A 14,993-nucleotide genomic window follows, 5' to 3' on the forward strand; every position below is an offset into this window, starting at 1 on the left:
ACGGAGGCTGCCTAGCCCTGCCGCGCCTTAACCCTGGTTTCTGGGCGCTTGGCCGCACTTTGCTTTCCTACCTGGTCCAGTTGTTTCTGGATCTTGCTTTGCTGCTCCGTAACCAGCTTGAGCTTCTCAGCATCAGCTTCCGGGAACTCACGACCGGCCTTTTTGGCAGTACGCTGCTTGGCACACAGAGCCTTCCGGGACTTGCGGTGCACACCAATCTGCTCCTCTAGGACCTTCAGCTGCATCTGAAGGAGCTGCTGGGTGTGGAACAGCCACTCCTCATACTGTCGCTGGTCAGCCTCATCTGGGGACGGAACTTGTACATTAGGACCTGCAAAATGGTGACCCCCTTCCAGAGTCTTAGCCATTTCTTTGCCCATACTCACTGATCACTCCCTGGGCAAAAGTGGGTGGATTGGGACGAGGCTGAGAAGGGTCACTAGCATTCCGCTCCTGTGGTAAGAGAGAAGGTCACTGTTCCATGCCAGGCCCTAAGAAAGACAGTCCAGTGAAATAGTACACAAGTTCCCACTTCCTCCTTACCTGGCCACTCCCAGGTGCCACATGGTTCTGCAGATCAGTGCCAGAGCCCCCAGAGAGCCTCTGAGCCAGCAGTGAGACTTGCTGCCTACAGTCCATAAAGCATAGGGGATTATGGCGTCAGTGAGGGCACAGTTCAAACACAAAGCAATGAGACAAGTGGGGAGGAAACCCAGGAGAGCGGTGTGATAGGCAGTCAGCTCACACCCGGCCAGACGCTCACCTGTTCATACCAGGTGCCACCCCAATGCTGCCCTGAGCCATCACTTTCTTGATGCCTTTCAAAGCTACCATCTTGGCCTTTGCAATAGGATCAATGATGTCCTCTGCAGCAAATTTGTCCAGATCTGAAGAGGGACGAGATTAATAAGCTGGGTTTGGGGGTCAAGGCTCTATGGCAAGATGGCTGTTTTTACCCAACACTCTGACCTCTACATGTAGAGCAATGTGGCAAGTCCGCTCAGCTAAGCAGGAGCCACGCAACATGGCACTATAGCACTAATGTTCACAGAACACACAGTCCTTTCATTTGTGTGTTTAAGGGAGTAGCAAAACATTGACTAAGTCAGTTAGTGCCACTATACCTTTTTAAGACTCAGTTTCCCTCATTTGAGGAGAAACCATGGTTGCTACTCTGCCTACTTCATGATACTCTAAAAGATCATCACGTGACAAGAATGAAGGCATGCTGTGAGCAGATAGTACTCTTCAAAGAGGTACTCTGCAACTAAGCCAGCTCAAGAACCCAAGGCATAGGCTCTGTGACAAAGCCCTAGACAATAGCACTGTTTGTGATGTAAAAACATCACCTAAACCGGGCAGTGGTGGCTCATGCCTTTAATCCCAGAGCCGGGTGGATCTCTGTGAGTTCAAGACCAGCCTGGTCTACAGAGTGAGATCCAGGACAGGCTTCAAAACTACACGAGAAACCCTGTCTCAAAAAACAAAACAGGAGTTGGGGATTTAGTTCAGTGGTAGAGCGCTTGCCTAGCAAGTGCAAGACCCTGGGTTTGGTCCTCAGCTCTGGCAAAAAAATAAATAAATAACCCATTGTCCTGCCAGTCTAGTCAAGTAACAAAAAATAACTAGGCACAATGAATGGTATACAACCGTAAACCCAGCACTTGGGAGAGGCTATGACACAAAGATTTTTGAATTTAAGGCCAACCTGTGCTATGTAGTGAGACACTGCCTCAAAAAAACAAAACAAACCAGAATAAACCAAGTATGGTGGCATATGCTTGTAATTCCAGCACTTGATAAGGAGACAGGAGAATCCTAAATTTAATGTCATCTTCATCCTCAGTTACATAGCAAATTTGAGGATAGCCTGGAATATATGAGACCCTAACTCACTTCCCATTCTACTTTTATCCTCTGACTCAAAATTTAATAAATAAACCATAAAGAAATAACCACAAAAAAACTCAAACCTTCCTAAAATCCTATATTTTGTTTTGGGGTGCTTTTATTTATTTGCTTTAATTAATTAATTAATTGGTTTATTTATTTGAGAGACAGCCTAAGTAGCCCTGGCCATCCTGGAATTTAGTTATGTAGAGCAGGCTAGCCTTCAACTCTCAGAGATCCTCCTGCCTCTGCCTCTCAAGTACTAGGGCTCAGAAAACTGACTCTCAACTTTATTTTTTTTTTGGTTTTTCGAGACAGGGTTTCTCTGTGTAGCTTTGCACCTTTTCCTGGAACTCACTCTGTAGCCCAGGCTGGCCTCAAACTCACAGAGATCCGCCTGGCTCTGCCTCCTGAGTGCTGGGATTAAAGGCGTGCGCCACCACCGCCCGGTTGACTCTCAACTTTATAAAGGACTAATTCTAAGGCTGTTAAGTTCAGAGCTGGCTCTGCTACCTGTAAAATCTTAGACACATTATTTAGTTTTTATGCCTGTTTAATCTTTGGTAATCAAAGACAACTACAGTAGCCATTTAACAAATCTGTTATGATGAAATCAAACAACCAATGTCCAATAAAGACTATTCAATAAATGCAGTGTGAGGTGTTCCTCAATTTGGCCCCCTTCCTCCCTCTCCAAAATAACAGCGGTGCCCGCCCTCCTGTGCCATATCTAACAGCGGTGCCCGCCCTCCTGCGCCATATCTAACAGCGGTGCCTGCCCTCCTGCGCCATGTCTAACAGCGGTGCCCGCTCTCCTGTGCCATGTCTAACAGCAGTGCCCGCTCTCCTGTGCCATGTCTAACAGCAGTGCCCACCCTTCTGTGCCATATCTTTCATTGCTCTCCATAGATTTTCCTGCCCTATGGCTTCATTTAATCTCTCACTTCACCACAGACATAGAGCCTTTGCTCATCGGGCTTCAACCATTAATCCAGCTTTCCTCTCCAAAGTCCCACTGCTTCTGCCTATAATACTTTGTGGTGTCCTGTCTCCCTTAACTATGGCTTCTCTGAGGGCACTACACTCGGTGCCCACTCAATGATAACCAGCATCACACTTAACCACGCCAATGTGAAGTTACCTGTGTCAGGGAAGAAGCTGTTAGCCAGCTGTTGCTGCTGCATTGCCAGCTGTTGGGGCTTCATGCACATGGAAGCTGGCATGGCGTTCATGGGTTTCTGTGCTAACACTGGATGGGAGCTCTGTGGGGGCACCAGGCCTGTCTGCCCTGCTTGCTGCCCACTCAGCATGTGCCCTTGGTTAGACACCATAGCCACAGATGGGGCCAGGCGCTGCTGAAGGGCATGAGCTGGGGACTGGGTAGGCATCAGTGACTGGCCCAAACCTGGCTGTCGAGTATTTCCAAGCCCCAGAGCAAGCTGCTGTGGGGGCCCAGCCTCATGTGGCAAAGGCAGGGTCTGTGCAGGGCCTGGCGTGGGAAGGAGGGAATGCTGCTGTTGCTGCTGCTGCTGCTGCTGCTGCTGCTGCTGGGCAGGCTGCAGCTGTGCTGACAGCTGCTGCTTCTTCTGCAGCTCCTTCTTCTCATGCTCTAACAGGTCCTCGATGAGCAGGGGCAACTCGCTGGCTACCAGTGAGCTCTCCATCTTGTCCAGCTCATCTCCAGGTGCCGTGTGTCCACTGGGCAAGGTTAGAGCCCCACTCTCTAGCTCAAATTTTTCCAGAAGGGAGGCTCCACCTGGGCCACTCAGTGAGCTGGGGTTCAGCAAGTGAGCTGGTGTTCCTCCTGTGGTCTGCCCACTGCTGGGGAATGGTCCTGTACCTACTCGAGTGTCCCGGCTGCCCATCACAGTCTGACCTGGCTTCAGTCCCAGGCTGAGGGGAGCGGCCGAAGGTGCTGGCTCCACCTTGGGGGTGTTAATGGTGAATTGGCAAGGAGAAGGATGACGTCCTCCTTCCTCCACTTTGGGCTTCACCTCAGGGAGCACAGATGTTAGGCGAGGCTCAGGGTTCTCTGTGGCAGGGGTGAGGACGGTCCTCAGAGCCCAAAGACCCTGGCTCCACCCCCCGCAGCAGGGCTTCTCGCTCGGCCTTCTCATTTGCTGACTCCACCAGCCTTAGGTGCTCATTGAAGATGTCCTTCTTGTCCCCGGTGTCCAGCTCTGGGTCAGTGTACGCTAGCAGGTCAAACTCATCTCCATTGAGGAGGTCATCTAGGTGGGGATCATTAGTCTCCAGGTTCTCCAGGGTGCTCAGTTCATCATCACCCTTGGCCACATCCACACCCAGACCCAAGTGAGCCAGCTCTTCATCATCCTCTAGGGCCTTGTGGGCATCAAAGTCATCATCTAGCTCAGGATCCTCACAAGGCAACTTCCCAGCTTCCAAGGCCAGAGGGGGGCGACCAAGTTCAGTGCTTGATGGTGGACGGCTGACCAGCTCCAAGCCAGTTGGTAGGGCAGGACCCTTGGTATGGGGGGTCTGCTGGAGGCAGTTGTTCAAATCGGGAGCTGGTGGAGCTGAGGGTTTTTGTGGGGGAAGGCCTGAAACAGCCATGCCCCGGAGACCTTCAGGAGCCAGTCGGTGGGGCTCCTCGCCAAGCGGATAAACACGGGGCCTCTGAGGGGGACCCTGACCAGGAAACGGAGATCCCCCAGGTCCAAGTCCTTTCTGCACATTGTGCCGCAACTCAATAAACTGAGCAGGACCAGCTGGACCAGGCACGGGCTCAGCAGGGCCTGGAAGGCGGGTGGGGATCCCTGCCAAGGGGGAGCCTAGTGCCTGGCGGCCAAGTTCTGGTGCAGGAGTGGATGGAAATCGAGCAGACATAGCAAGTCGCATGGAGGTTGCTGCTGTTGCCTGCTGCTGCTGCTGCCACAGTTGTTGCTGCTGCTGCTGCTGCTGCTGCAGAGGCAGGGACCCAGGATAGGGTGTGCGCTGATAGAAGGCCTGGGAGCCTCCGACAAGTTGCCTGGAAAAATATTCAGCAGTCAGTGAGAAGCAATGAGCATGGAGGCCCAGAAGAGAGGCTTAGGACAGTGACGAAGGGCAAAAGAAACAATGAGGGAAAGAGATGAGGACAGGGACAGAATACAGTGACGGTAAAACCTGTCCCATTCTCTCTTTACACACACGTGCACACACACTCTCTCCCCCACCCCTACCCTGAACCTCACCTGCTGTTCATATCCATAGAGGAAGGCGTGGCTGGTGGAAGTGGCCGGGAGAGTCGGTCATCACTGGAGAAGGCTCCTGGTCCCAGGACGGGACCACCTAGCTTGCTTGAGGGTAACCCCAGGATAGTGTTCTTATCCTGAAACGACAGAAGTAGATGAAGGTGTAGCCACCTTCAGTATGCTGGCCCCACCACCCTTGCCAATCCACCTACCTGGGACCCAGTGAAAGGGGTCTGGCCTCGACTCAGCTGTTCAAAGGCAGGGCTGCTGGGTTCAGCACCCCAGTTGCCTGGAGGCCCCACTGCTCCTGCAGCTGCTGCAGCTGTTTCCTTCTCCTGCCGCAGGTTGTTACGCTGGATCTGCTGCCGAATCAGCAGTTCCCGTAGTCTCTGGCGCTGTCCAGAAGACAGAAAAGTAAGCCCACTCCATTCTACTCACAGGGCTGGGGGAGGGGTCAGAAGCATGGTGGGACAGGTCTAGGCCGTCCGCTCACCTGCCGCTGCTTCTCCAGCTCCGTCTGGCTGAGGCTAGACATGCCTGCATCCTGGGTACTTGGGAGTTCAGGAGTTGCCAAAGAGCCACCGCTCACTGCAGCTCCCGCGTCCTCTCGCTTTTCCACTGGAGAGGTGATGCCCGCCCTTTGTGAGGCTCCATGGGATAAGTAGGGGAGGGGTCCATCGGGTGTGGGGGGCGGCAGGACTGACGCGGGGCGCAGTGGGGACAGCCCATAGCCCTCCCCTGTGGGCCCACTGGTGGGTCCCAGGGGGCTGCCTGATGGGTGAAAGTTCCCCGTGGCTACTGCGTAGTTTGTGCTTTGAGGCTTCCCCAAGGTGGGGCCAGGCCCAAAATGGCTGTTGATCCCATGGGGTGGAGGGAGACCAGGCTGAGGGACAGGGGGCTTTAGGGAAGGCTCCCCTACCCCCTGTGGGAAAGTGAACCGCATGGGAGATGGGGTGCCCACAAATGCGCCTGTCCCAGGAGAACGGGCAAAATTGGGAGGCTGTCCACTTGGGACCTTGGCATGGAGCTCACCTGCTGGGCCGGAGGGTAGGGCTGCTGGGAAGCCCCCAGCTCCCAGCGGAGTGTGGGCTAGGGGCCCAGCCTTAAAGGCAACTTCAGGGGGCTGGGGTCGGGGTGGCTTATGCAATGGGGCAAAGGGGTCACGGGACTGAGGGCGTGAGGGTGGACGAGAATAAGGGTCAGGGGACTGGAAGCGAGGGGTCACAGGGGATGGGCAGAAAGCCTCAGCAGACAGAGGACGCGGGGTCAGTGGGGACTGGGAGCTGGACTGGGACTGGGGACTAGCGGGCACTCTAGAGAAAGGGTCAGAGGGCAGTGACCGAGGAGGCAGGGCACAGCAGCTCTCAGGGGGTGGTGGTTGGGGCCGAGGAGTCAATGGGGGCTGGGCATAGGGGTCAGTGTAGGGGCCAGAACGAAAGACGTCTGGGTGGCTGGGAGGAGAAGGGGCCAAAGCCTGGGCAGGGGGTGGCTCCTGGGCCCGTAAGCCCAGGCCCGGGCTCTGGGGCTCTACCTGAGATGCCCGAGGGGTGAGGGGGGCTTTGAAGACATCAGGTGCCTTTAACTCCAGGCCACCCAGCTGGGGGCCTGAGGAGGGTGAGTCGACACAGCCCAGGTTTGGGGGGCCATAGCCAGGAGAGGGTGCCCCAAGCTCTTCCTTCTTCACCTCTAGGGTCTTCCGGGGCTCCCCAAAAGGTGGGGGTGAGAGAAGAGGCTCGCAAGTCTTGCCTCCTGCTACCCCTGGGCTCTCAGGCACAGCCAGGTTGTCCAGTGAGGGGCAACGGGGTTTGAGGAAGGGGTCAGGCGTGGAAGGCCGGTGTCTGGGGGTGCCTGGTGGGGTAGTGTGGAATTCCCCTGGCTGGCCAGTCCCAGGTCGAGTTGTGGTGCCCAGTATCGGGGGCTGGGCAGGGGCTCCAGAGGGGCTTGGGTAAGGAGGATAGGTGGGTGGTGCCGCAGAGAAGCGGGGCTCCGGGGCGTAGGCAGGGGCCAGTCCAAAGGGGTCCTGCGAAGGCACTTGGGCGGGCACCTGGGGCGGGAGCTTGAGGAAGAGCTCACCAGGTGAGTCAGGGCCGGGCACTGTGCCCGCTGGTGGCTTCAGGAACCCGTCGGCAGAGGTAGACAAGCCAGCAGGGGTGGTGGGACTACCAATGAAAATGGTGGGGGCCGCAGCAGGGGGCGGGCTGCCCAGTGCCCCTGGCTGGGAGGGAATGCGGAGATGGAGGGCCGGTCGATCAGTCTTACGGGCCACGTCGCCCACCTTGGCCTGCTTGTTGATCTGGCTCTCAGCCTGCTACAGAGGGAGACCAAGTCCATCAGTCACTCTGCTTCCTGAGGAAGACCACCACGGCCCCCCACCCCACAACAACCACCCACTCACCTTCTGCACCTTGTTGATGCGGTGAGCAGCCCGGTTATCTTTGGCCTTTTGCTGAGGGACAAGGACACAACAGAGCGCTTTGTGCTTAGCCTCAAGCCCAGCCCCCAACCTTGCCACATTGCCTCCTCAGAACTCAGTCCTTCCTAACCCGGCTGCTTTAGGGATGACAGGAGACAAGAGAAGAGGGTCGGGAGGGGAGAAGGAACTGAGATGACACCCTCCAGATGCTTCCACGTCAGCTCTCAGGCTGGCCCAAGCTGTCTTACCAGGTAGGGGGCTTTGTCAGCAGCTGGAACCTTTCTCCAGAGCTTCATGATTTGTTTACATCGGCTAGACCAGTCTGGAGAGCAGAACGGTAAGTCAGAGGAGGCTTGGCAGGTGACCCTCCACCTGCCAGGTTGTTTCTCTTGCCCTCGCCTCGCCCAGAGGTACCTGGGTAATCTTGCTTGAGATTAGGAAAGTTAATGTTGGCATACAGCACAGGTGAGATGGTGGAGAGCTGGCCCAGTTCCTCGTCTTTTTCCCAACGCTGCAGACTCCGCTGGTTATAGGATAACCCGTCGCCCTCACCCTCTGTGGTAGGGGTGGTGGGAGTGGAGGGGGTGGTGCCCCCTGAGCCTGTCCAAGGGCTGTCTGGCTCACCGGGTTCTGGGCTAAAGAAGCCCCCGCGCTCCCTGGGGCGCAGGGGCAGAGAGTCACAGAGGGTAAGGATTTCAAGACCCACCCCAAACCAACCGCCCAGAACCCCAAGTCACTGCTCTTGAGGAAGGCCACTAAAAAGGGAGTAGGAAGAGCAAGGGAGTTGTCTCTTCAGTGGCTCAGAGTCAAAAGGAGGCGAGGCAGGGACCATGCAGAGGGAAAGGCCAATAGGGACCACCCATGACAGTTAAGCATAGATACCAACCTAGAATCCAAGAAGGGAGACTGGCAGAGGCCTGGGTAGGAGTCCATTGGGCTGCTGGACGGGAGGCTGCCCAAAGGGAGTCCGCCTGCAAGAACACCAGGATCAGCGGGGGAAGGAGCAACAGCCCACTCAGGGGCAGGCTGGCTTGGCGACTTGGCATCAGCCCCCTGTTTTAAGCACCTTGGAGAAAGGGCCTCTGCAGTGGTGTACGACTGCCTTCTAGGCCAGGAGTTCCACAGCCCAAATGTTGCTCTCTTTCCGAGCCCAGCACATCCTTGAAGAGCTGCTGCAGGTCCTTGGACTCCATCTTGGGCAGTTCTGTGGGAAATGACACAGTGCTGAGTATGAGGTTCACATGACACCACAGATCTACAAATGGTCATGGCCAAGGAGGGTAACCAGGACTCTCCCACCACAGCAGTCTAGGGCAGCTCCACAGACAGGACCTTCTTTTCCCATGGAGGACCCTTGTACAGAAGACAACCTCGGGCAAGCCTTACCTTCTGTAGGAATCTTGTCTAAGTCAGAGCTAAGCATTCCTTCACCTGGGGTGCCCGGCTTCTCAGGGTCACTGGGCACTGGCGATGCCTTTACACCCCCATCCTCAAGCCCTGCAACTTCCAGAAGAAAACCACCAGTCACAGAGGCATGGAGGTACCACACAGGCCAATACGAACCACAAGAGGCATGGAACAGTGTCCAGGCTCCAGCTCTGGCAGTGTTCAGGAGCAGAGCCAACCGATAATAAGCAAAACCAAGACAGGCCCCAATTCCCCCAGCAGCCCTCACCTGGTATATCAGCCATGCCCTCAGGCCCACGGGACTCTTCATCTGCAACATCTGGACCATCATCTCCTATGAGCAACAGTTCCACTCCAATCAGAGATGAGTGACACCTGGCGCCCAGAATGGGGCCCTTGGCCCAACCTTGGTTGACCAGCCCTCCCCTAGACACCTCTGCCAACTATGAAGCAGAAAGGTAGGCTAGACAGCCCAGAACATGTCATTTCTATCAACTGACCTTTGTGCAAGACAGAGAGCTCCTTCCTCTCTGAACCTCCATCCCCCCGGGGCTTTTGAGTCCCCAATCCAAAGCTTGGCCGGCCCATCCCAACTGCAAAAAGGGTCTTCCGACTCAGGTCCAGCAGTTCCTTCCCAAAGAAGGCTTCCTGCAGGAGGAGTCAAGAGAAATGGTTTCTTGATACCCTGTGGGTGCAGACCCGCCCTTCGCCTGCCCTAGGGAGTCTGAAACCTGCCTGCAAATAAGCAGGGAACATGTCCTCCAGCTTGCTCTTTTTCCGCCCTCTCCGCTGCTGCTTCTTCTTCTCATCTCCCTCAGCAAGGCTTGGTTCCACAGAGCCCTCTGTGGGCAGATCAGGAGGCATCACTACGGACAAAGGGGAAGGGCTCATACTTTCTGGAGATACCAGGCATGCCACAGTCAACTGGGGGGCGGGGGGGACGACTCTCCCTACCTACTCCTCCCCAACCAGGTAGACCCTCCTCCGCCCACTCTTCCCTTGAAGTAAATTCACACCCTAGTCTCACTGGCACTGCCCCATGTGCTGTGATCCCCACCTTCTTCCCAGACCCCATGGTGCCCTCACCCATCTCACCCTCGTCGGGCTGCCCATCCCCACTCAACACCTCCGCCTGTGCAGCAGGCCCCCTTTTCACACGCGCGTGAGTTTTCCGCTGTCGTACCATGAAACCACCAATGCCTGTGAGAAATCAGAATTAGGAACGAGAAGCCACTAGAGACCTGGGGAGTGGCCTCTTACTGCCTCACAACCCCACTCCAGGGCCTTACCCGGCCGATAGGGTTTGCGCTTGCGTTTTTTGCTTTCCTCTGTCTCCTCTTTGCCAGGTTCCATATCAGGGCTGGCAGGGCCTTCTAGTTTAATTTCACACTCCATGTGCTCCACACCACCTGCATGGAACACAAGAGATGGAGGCAGGTCAGAGGAATGGGTCCTTGAATCCTTGTCATCCTGCATGAGGGAACCCAGCAACCTGCCACAGGGCCACCTGAGCAAGACCAACAGTGCTAGAGGCTGACCAGCAGTGGCTATGGAGCCCTACCCAACATCCCAACTCCAATGGGCTGGGCTTCTCCCACTATCTGCCTTTCTCTGAGATTCCCCAGCCCAACCTTCACCCTTGAGCAGCTCGTCAGTGTCCAGGTCCCCATCCTTCTTGTCCTCAGGGCCAAGGGCATCTGAGGGCTCAGAACCCTCCAGCCCTGCCTCGCCTGGGAGGCCTAGCCGTCCTCGCCGCTGGCGCCGCTTGTGTAGTGGTGACAGGGTCAGGTTACGCAGCACCGCCATGCCAGTTTCTGTCAGCCACACACCCTCGAAGCGAAAGAACTGGGGCTCTGGACAACAGGGAAGAACATATGACCCCTGGACAGAGGCCCAGAGGAACCAAAACTCCACATTTCAACCCCTATTCCCAGCTGAGACATAAGCAGTGACAGACAGGTCCAGTCAGACTCCCAGGGCTGGATAACAGCCATCGGAGGCCCCAACAGTGATGGAGGGATCCAGACCTGAGTCTGTTAGTGCAGAAACCTAGCTGTGTCCAGAACCTACTAACCACGGGTTCACCCAATGAAATCTCAAGCTGTCAAGGGACAGGAAGGACTCTACTTGCTGAATGCCAGCACAGAGTACCCTAGACTCCAAGAGTGGTGCCCACATTGGGGCAGAAAGGGTGCCCTTGTCCCCTTCTGTAAGAAGAAAGGTGTGCTCTCTTGAATGAAATTCTCGTAGTGGAGAAGCTGACTTGCCTGGCAAAAGGACCACATCTGGAGATAGCTTTGGTTCTAACCATAACTTTGCCACTAACTTGGTAAGTGGCCTTAGGTGTAGGCCATTTACCCTGAGGATGGAGCAGAGGAGATGGTCTTAGCTGGGTTGGGTATTCGGACTCTCTGGGACTTACCTGGCTCTTTTACCTTCACTGGTACCAATTCTGGGAGGACAACAGGTGCTGTGAGAAGGACAGACCACAGGCAGCTCAGGGCACTGTCCCAAAGCAAGAGACACCGTCCTCTTTGCTTCTTCGGCGCCCGCCGACACTCACCCACAGGCTTCACCACATAGGGCTGACAGGAAACACAGTCGAAGCCTTCATCAGCAGCTTGCTCCACTTCCTCCTCTGTGAAGAGGCTCTCACAGCCAGCATGCATCCACCTGGGAGGAGGAAGACAGGGATAAGCACAGGCAAAGGCAGCCAATGCCAGCACATGGCGCAGGCGTGAGGAGAAAGGGACGCCCTCACCGTTCACAGTGGCGACACTGGATTAGCAGGTCTTCCTCCACATAGGGGGCATGACAGATAGGACAAGTCACCAGGCTGGCACAGGGCCCGCAATGTGTGTAACTATTCTGCCATTCACAGTGGAAGCCAGGGGAGGCGGCCCCACACTGCATACAAGACACACACCTAGGAGAAGCAGAAGGACCTTCAGCATCTAACCTAGGTTCCCGGAGGTACTACCATTGAGTACCAAACCAGCAATCTGGTTTCCTAAACACAGGTTATCCCACATTCAACACTGCATCTTTTCTAACTGGATCTCAGGCCCGTTCACCACCTCCTGTCGGACCTTCAAAGACTCCCAGGCTCCTTACCACTTGCACTTCCAGCCACCCTTGGGCACGGTGAGCAGAGGAGGGTCCAGGCAGTATGTATGGTAGCTAATGTCGCAGTCATCACAGAGTAGCAGGCGCGAAGGGTCAGAGGCCTGGCCGCAAACCTCACACACGATACACTCCACACAACGCCAGCCTTTTAGCAGCATCACCTTAGTGATCTGGTACAGAGAGAGATGCCTCAGGTGTGTTGGGGTGGGGGAAGCACAGGGCTTATATGGCTGAAGGCCAGACCTCTAAGCAGAGAGATTTGTACAGAGCACTCTTTGCCCCCAAAGGTGAGTCTCCAGAGGCTCCTGGGATCTCTGCTGAACAGACAACAACCTCACGTGGTCACAGCCCCACTCTGAGAATGAATTATACATCCTTTACTAAGCAGCACCCCCCACCCAACTGATGACAGATCAAGGCTCATTTCCTTCAGCTTTTCTTTACCTTTAGAACCTATTAGTAAAACAAGCTAGTAAATGACAGCAGTGGATTAATTAATAAAGGAATAGTTTTGGAAAAACTCCAAAGGATCGATTATGCCTAAGGTTAAAGAATTGCTATCTATTTGTGGATGTGCAGTTACGCTTTTGATTCTATGATCTACCTCCAGACTACACTATGGTTTTGTTGAAACAGAGTCTTATCTATACAGCTCTGGCTGTCCTGGAACTCACTATACAGACCAAGCTCATCTGAAACTCCCAAAAGATCTGCCTGCCTCTGGCTGGCACTAAAGGCATACACCTCCACTCCTGGCCATATACCATGTGTGCTACTAGTAAAGGTGTCAGCATGCATTTATACAATGGACTGAATTCCACCAGCAAGTTTTGTCTATGCAAAGAAATTACAAAGTTCACCCTGAATTCCCAGGCACTTTTCTCCAAGTATGATGGCACTGACAAGTAATCAGTGACTTCCAAGAACCACAGCCACTTAAGACATCGTGTGTCAGGCTGATGAGGTGGCTCAGCAGGTAAAGGCCCTTGCCACCAAGTCTGATGACCTCAGTTTGATCTCTGGGATCAACATGGTGAAAAGAAAGAAATGATGCCATAAGGTACCCTCTGACCTCAACAATTACACTCTGACACATGCACTCCCCCTGCAATCCCCCACACCAGATAAACGTCATAAAATAATAAAAAAAATAGTGTGGCAAGAATGGGGACTAGGTAACAGAGGACTGACCCTGACTGCAGCCCGTCCATCTTGGGCCCTAAACTCACCTTGCTGTTGACACAGTAGGGGTGGTAGCACTGGGAACACTGGGAACAGGCCAGGAGGTGGCCCTCGGCCCCCCGGCCAAAGCTGCCACACACCACACACATGTCCTGTGGAAACACAGAAACCCCAACGTCCAAGCATACCTCTGCCCCTGCCTCAGTCTCTGTCTCTCTCTCTCTCTCTCTGTATGGGGGTAGGGGTAATATGGAAGAAGTCAAGGGTTTCTTCTATTACTTTCCAGGCTTTTTGTCTGAAATGGTCTCTCCACAAACCTGAAGCTAACAATCCCAACTAAGCTGGCTAGCCAACAAGCTCCTGGGATCCACCCTGTCTCCTCCCCATTCACACTTGAGGTTACAGGCATGTACAGCCATGTCCAGCTTTTAATAAATACTGGGATTTAAACTCAGGTCCTCTGTAATGCAGAGCAAACATTACTCCTAAATCACCTACCTAGCCCTGCAAATAAGTCTCTTCGCTACCCCAGGTTCCAGCCAAAGATTAGGGAGGTAATCAGAAGCCCATGTCAAAGTATTAAGACACTTATAGGTCACCAGGGGACCCTTGCATCTCCCACTCAACTCACAAAAGATGCAACTCCCTAGGATGCCCCTCCTGGCCTGGTCAAGTAACCAGAAATACAGTGCGGCATCAGTAAATATAAGAAGTCACAGGAAGACAAGCCAGGATAAAGACTTTCTGGTAAGAGTTGTATGTGACAAAAAGCACAGCAGTTTCAAGATTAGGTGGCAACATACACAGGCTCCCTAGACTACATTTCTGCCCTCTGCACTATTTGGGCATTCGCCACCCACTTCCTCATTAGCTCGGTATCCCAGGAAGCAAAGGGGGTCCCTGGTTTTCCCATCCACCCTCTCAGCAAAGTACGTTCACACACACACAGAGCGAGCTCTGCATGCCCACTCTCCCCGCTAAAGCTGGGCCATCCCTGGTCAGTGTGGTACCTGCATCAGAACAAACTTGTCCGTGTTGGAGAAGAGAACCACTGTATTCTGCATGGTGTCATCCTCCTCCTCCTCCTCCTCCTTGCTGGGAGAACTGTCAATATCAGCCACCTTCATAAGGAGAAAGCCGCAGAAAGTGAAGAAGAGAAACCTACCCCAGCTAAGCTGTCCTCTCCCCCATACCCAGGAAAGAGGTGTGAATTTCTGGCTAAGATGAAGGCCTGAGAGGCAGAACACTCCAACTCCCCAGCTGGGGCCCAACAGCAAGTTTCAAGAACCCCCAGGGCCAAGTCATCAAGCCCTGGACTATCAGGCAAAGGGCTGACAGGATTTTAAGCGTGTTTAACTCTGAAGCAGCATGTGAAGCATGCTTGGAGGGGGAAGGGGTTGCAAAGCCTGTCCTTACTACCAGGGTCTCGACGGAAGAAGTGGTGGATTTCAGTCGAGCCCGTCCTCGCCCTCGTCCGCCATGTGCTCCTCCACGAGGCCGGCGTCTTCCTGGGAAACTACTGCTACGACCCTAAGTGAGGGAAGAGAACCGTTACAAGGCCAAGTATGTTGGGCCCACAGGCTTGGAGGGAAGGACGACCAAGAGGAGGGAAAAAAAAGACCTAGAGGTCCCACTTAGAGGACAGGGGAAAAGCCCAGTTTCCAAACAGCAGCAAGTAGTGACCAGCCAATCTCTGCGTCCAAGAATGGAGAATGTGGGTAAGGACAAAAACTATAGCGAAATAACTCGAGAGGACCAATCTTTGGGTCCCAATTCTATTT

The 14,993-nt window shown here is 54.4% G+C and overlaps 1 protein-coding gene across 1 annotated transcript in view; it reads right to left on the minus strand.

The window, feature by feature from the left end:
- Kmt2d (lysine methyltransferase 2D) overlaps positions 1-14,993 on the minus strand; it is a 38,948-nt gene that overhangs the window by 13,851 nt on the left and 10,104 nt on the right. Inside the window, 28 exon segments of the mRNA XM_036207810.1 lie at positions 72-304; positions 387-453; positions 544-628; positions 764-887; positions 3,032-3,935; positions 3,937-4,879; positions 5,085-5,221; positions 5,297-5,479; positions 5,578-7,392; positions 7,480-7,530; positions 7,746-7,819; positions 7,912-8,153; positions 8,384-8,468; positions 8,564-8,701; positions 8,884-8,994; positions 9,173-9,238; positions 9,405-9,552; positions 9,640-9,770; positions 10,000-10,104; positions 10,194-10,313; positions 10,536-10,757; positions 11,327-11,374; positions 11,468-11,577; positions 11,666-11,830; positions 12,019-12,200; positions 13,260-13,364; positions 14,223-14,333; positions 14,632-14,742. Coding sequence (XP_036063703.1) covers positions 72-304; positions 387-453; positions 544-628; positions 764-887; positions 3,032-3,935; positions 3,937-4,879; positions 5,085-5,221; positions 5,297-5,479; positions 5,578-7,392; positions 7,480-7,530; positions 7,746-7,819; positions 7,912-8,153; positions 8,384-8,468; positions 8,564-8,701; positions 8,884-8,994; positions 9,173-9,238; positions 9,405-9,552; positions 9,640-9,770; positions 10,000-10,104; positions 10,194-10,313; positions 10,536-10,757; positions 11,327-11,374; positions 11,468-11,577; positions 11,666-11,830; positions 12,019-12,200; positions 13,260-13,364; positions 14,223-14,333; positions 14,632-14,742 — 6,816 coding nt within the window.

This window comes from Onychomys torridus, chromosome 16, assembly GCF_903995425.1.
Source record: "Onychomys torridus chromosome 16, mOncTor1.1, whole genome shotgun sequence".
NCBI lineage: Eukaryota > Metazoa > Chordata > Mammalia > Rodentia > Cricetidae > Onychomys > Onychomys torridus.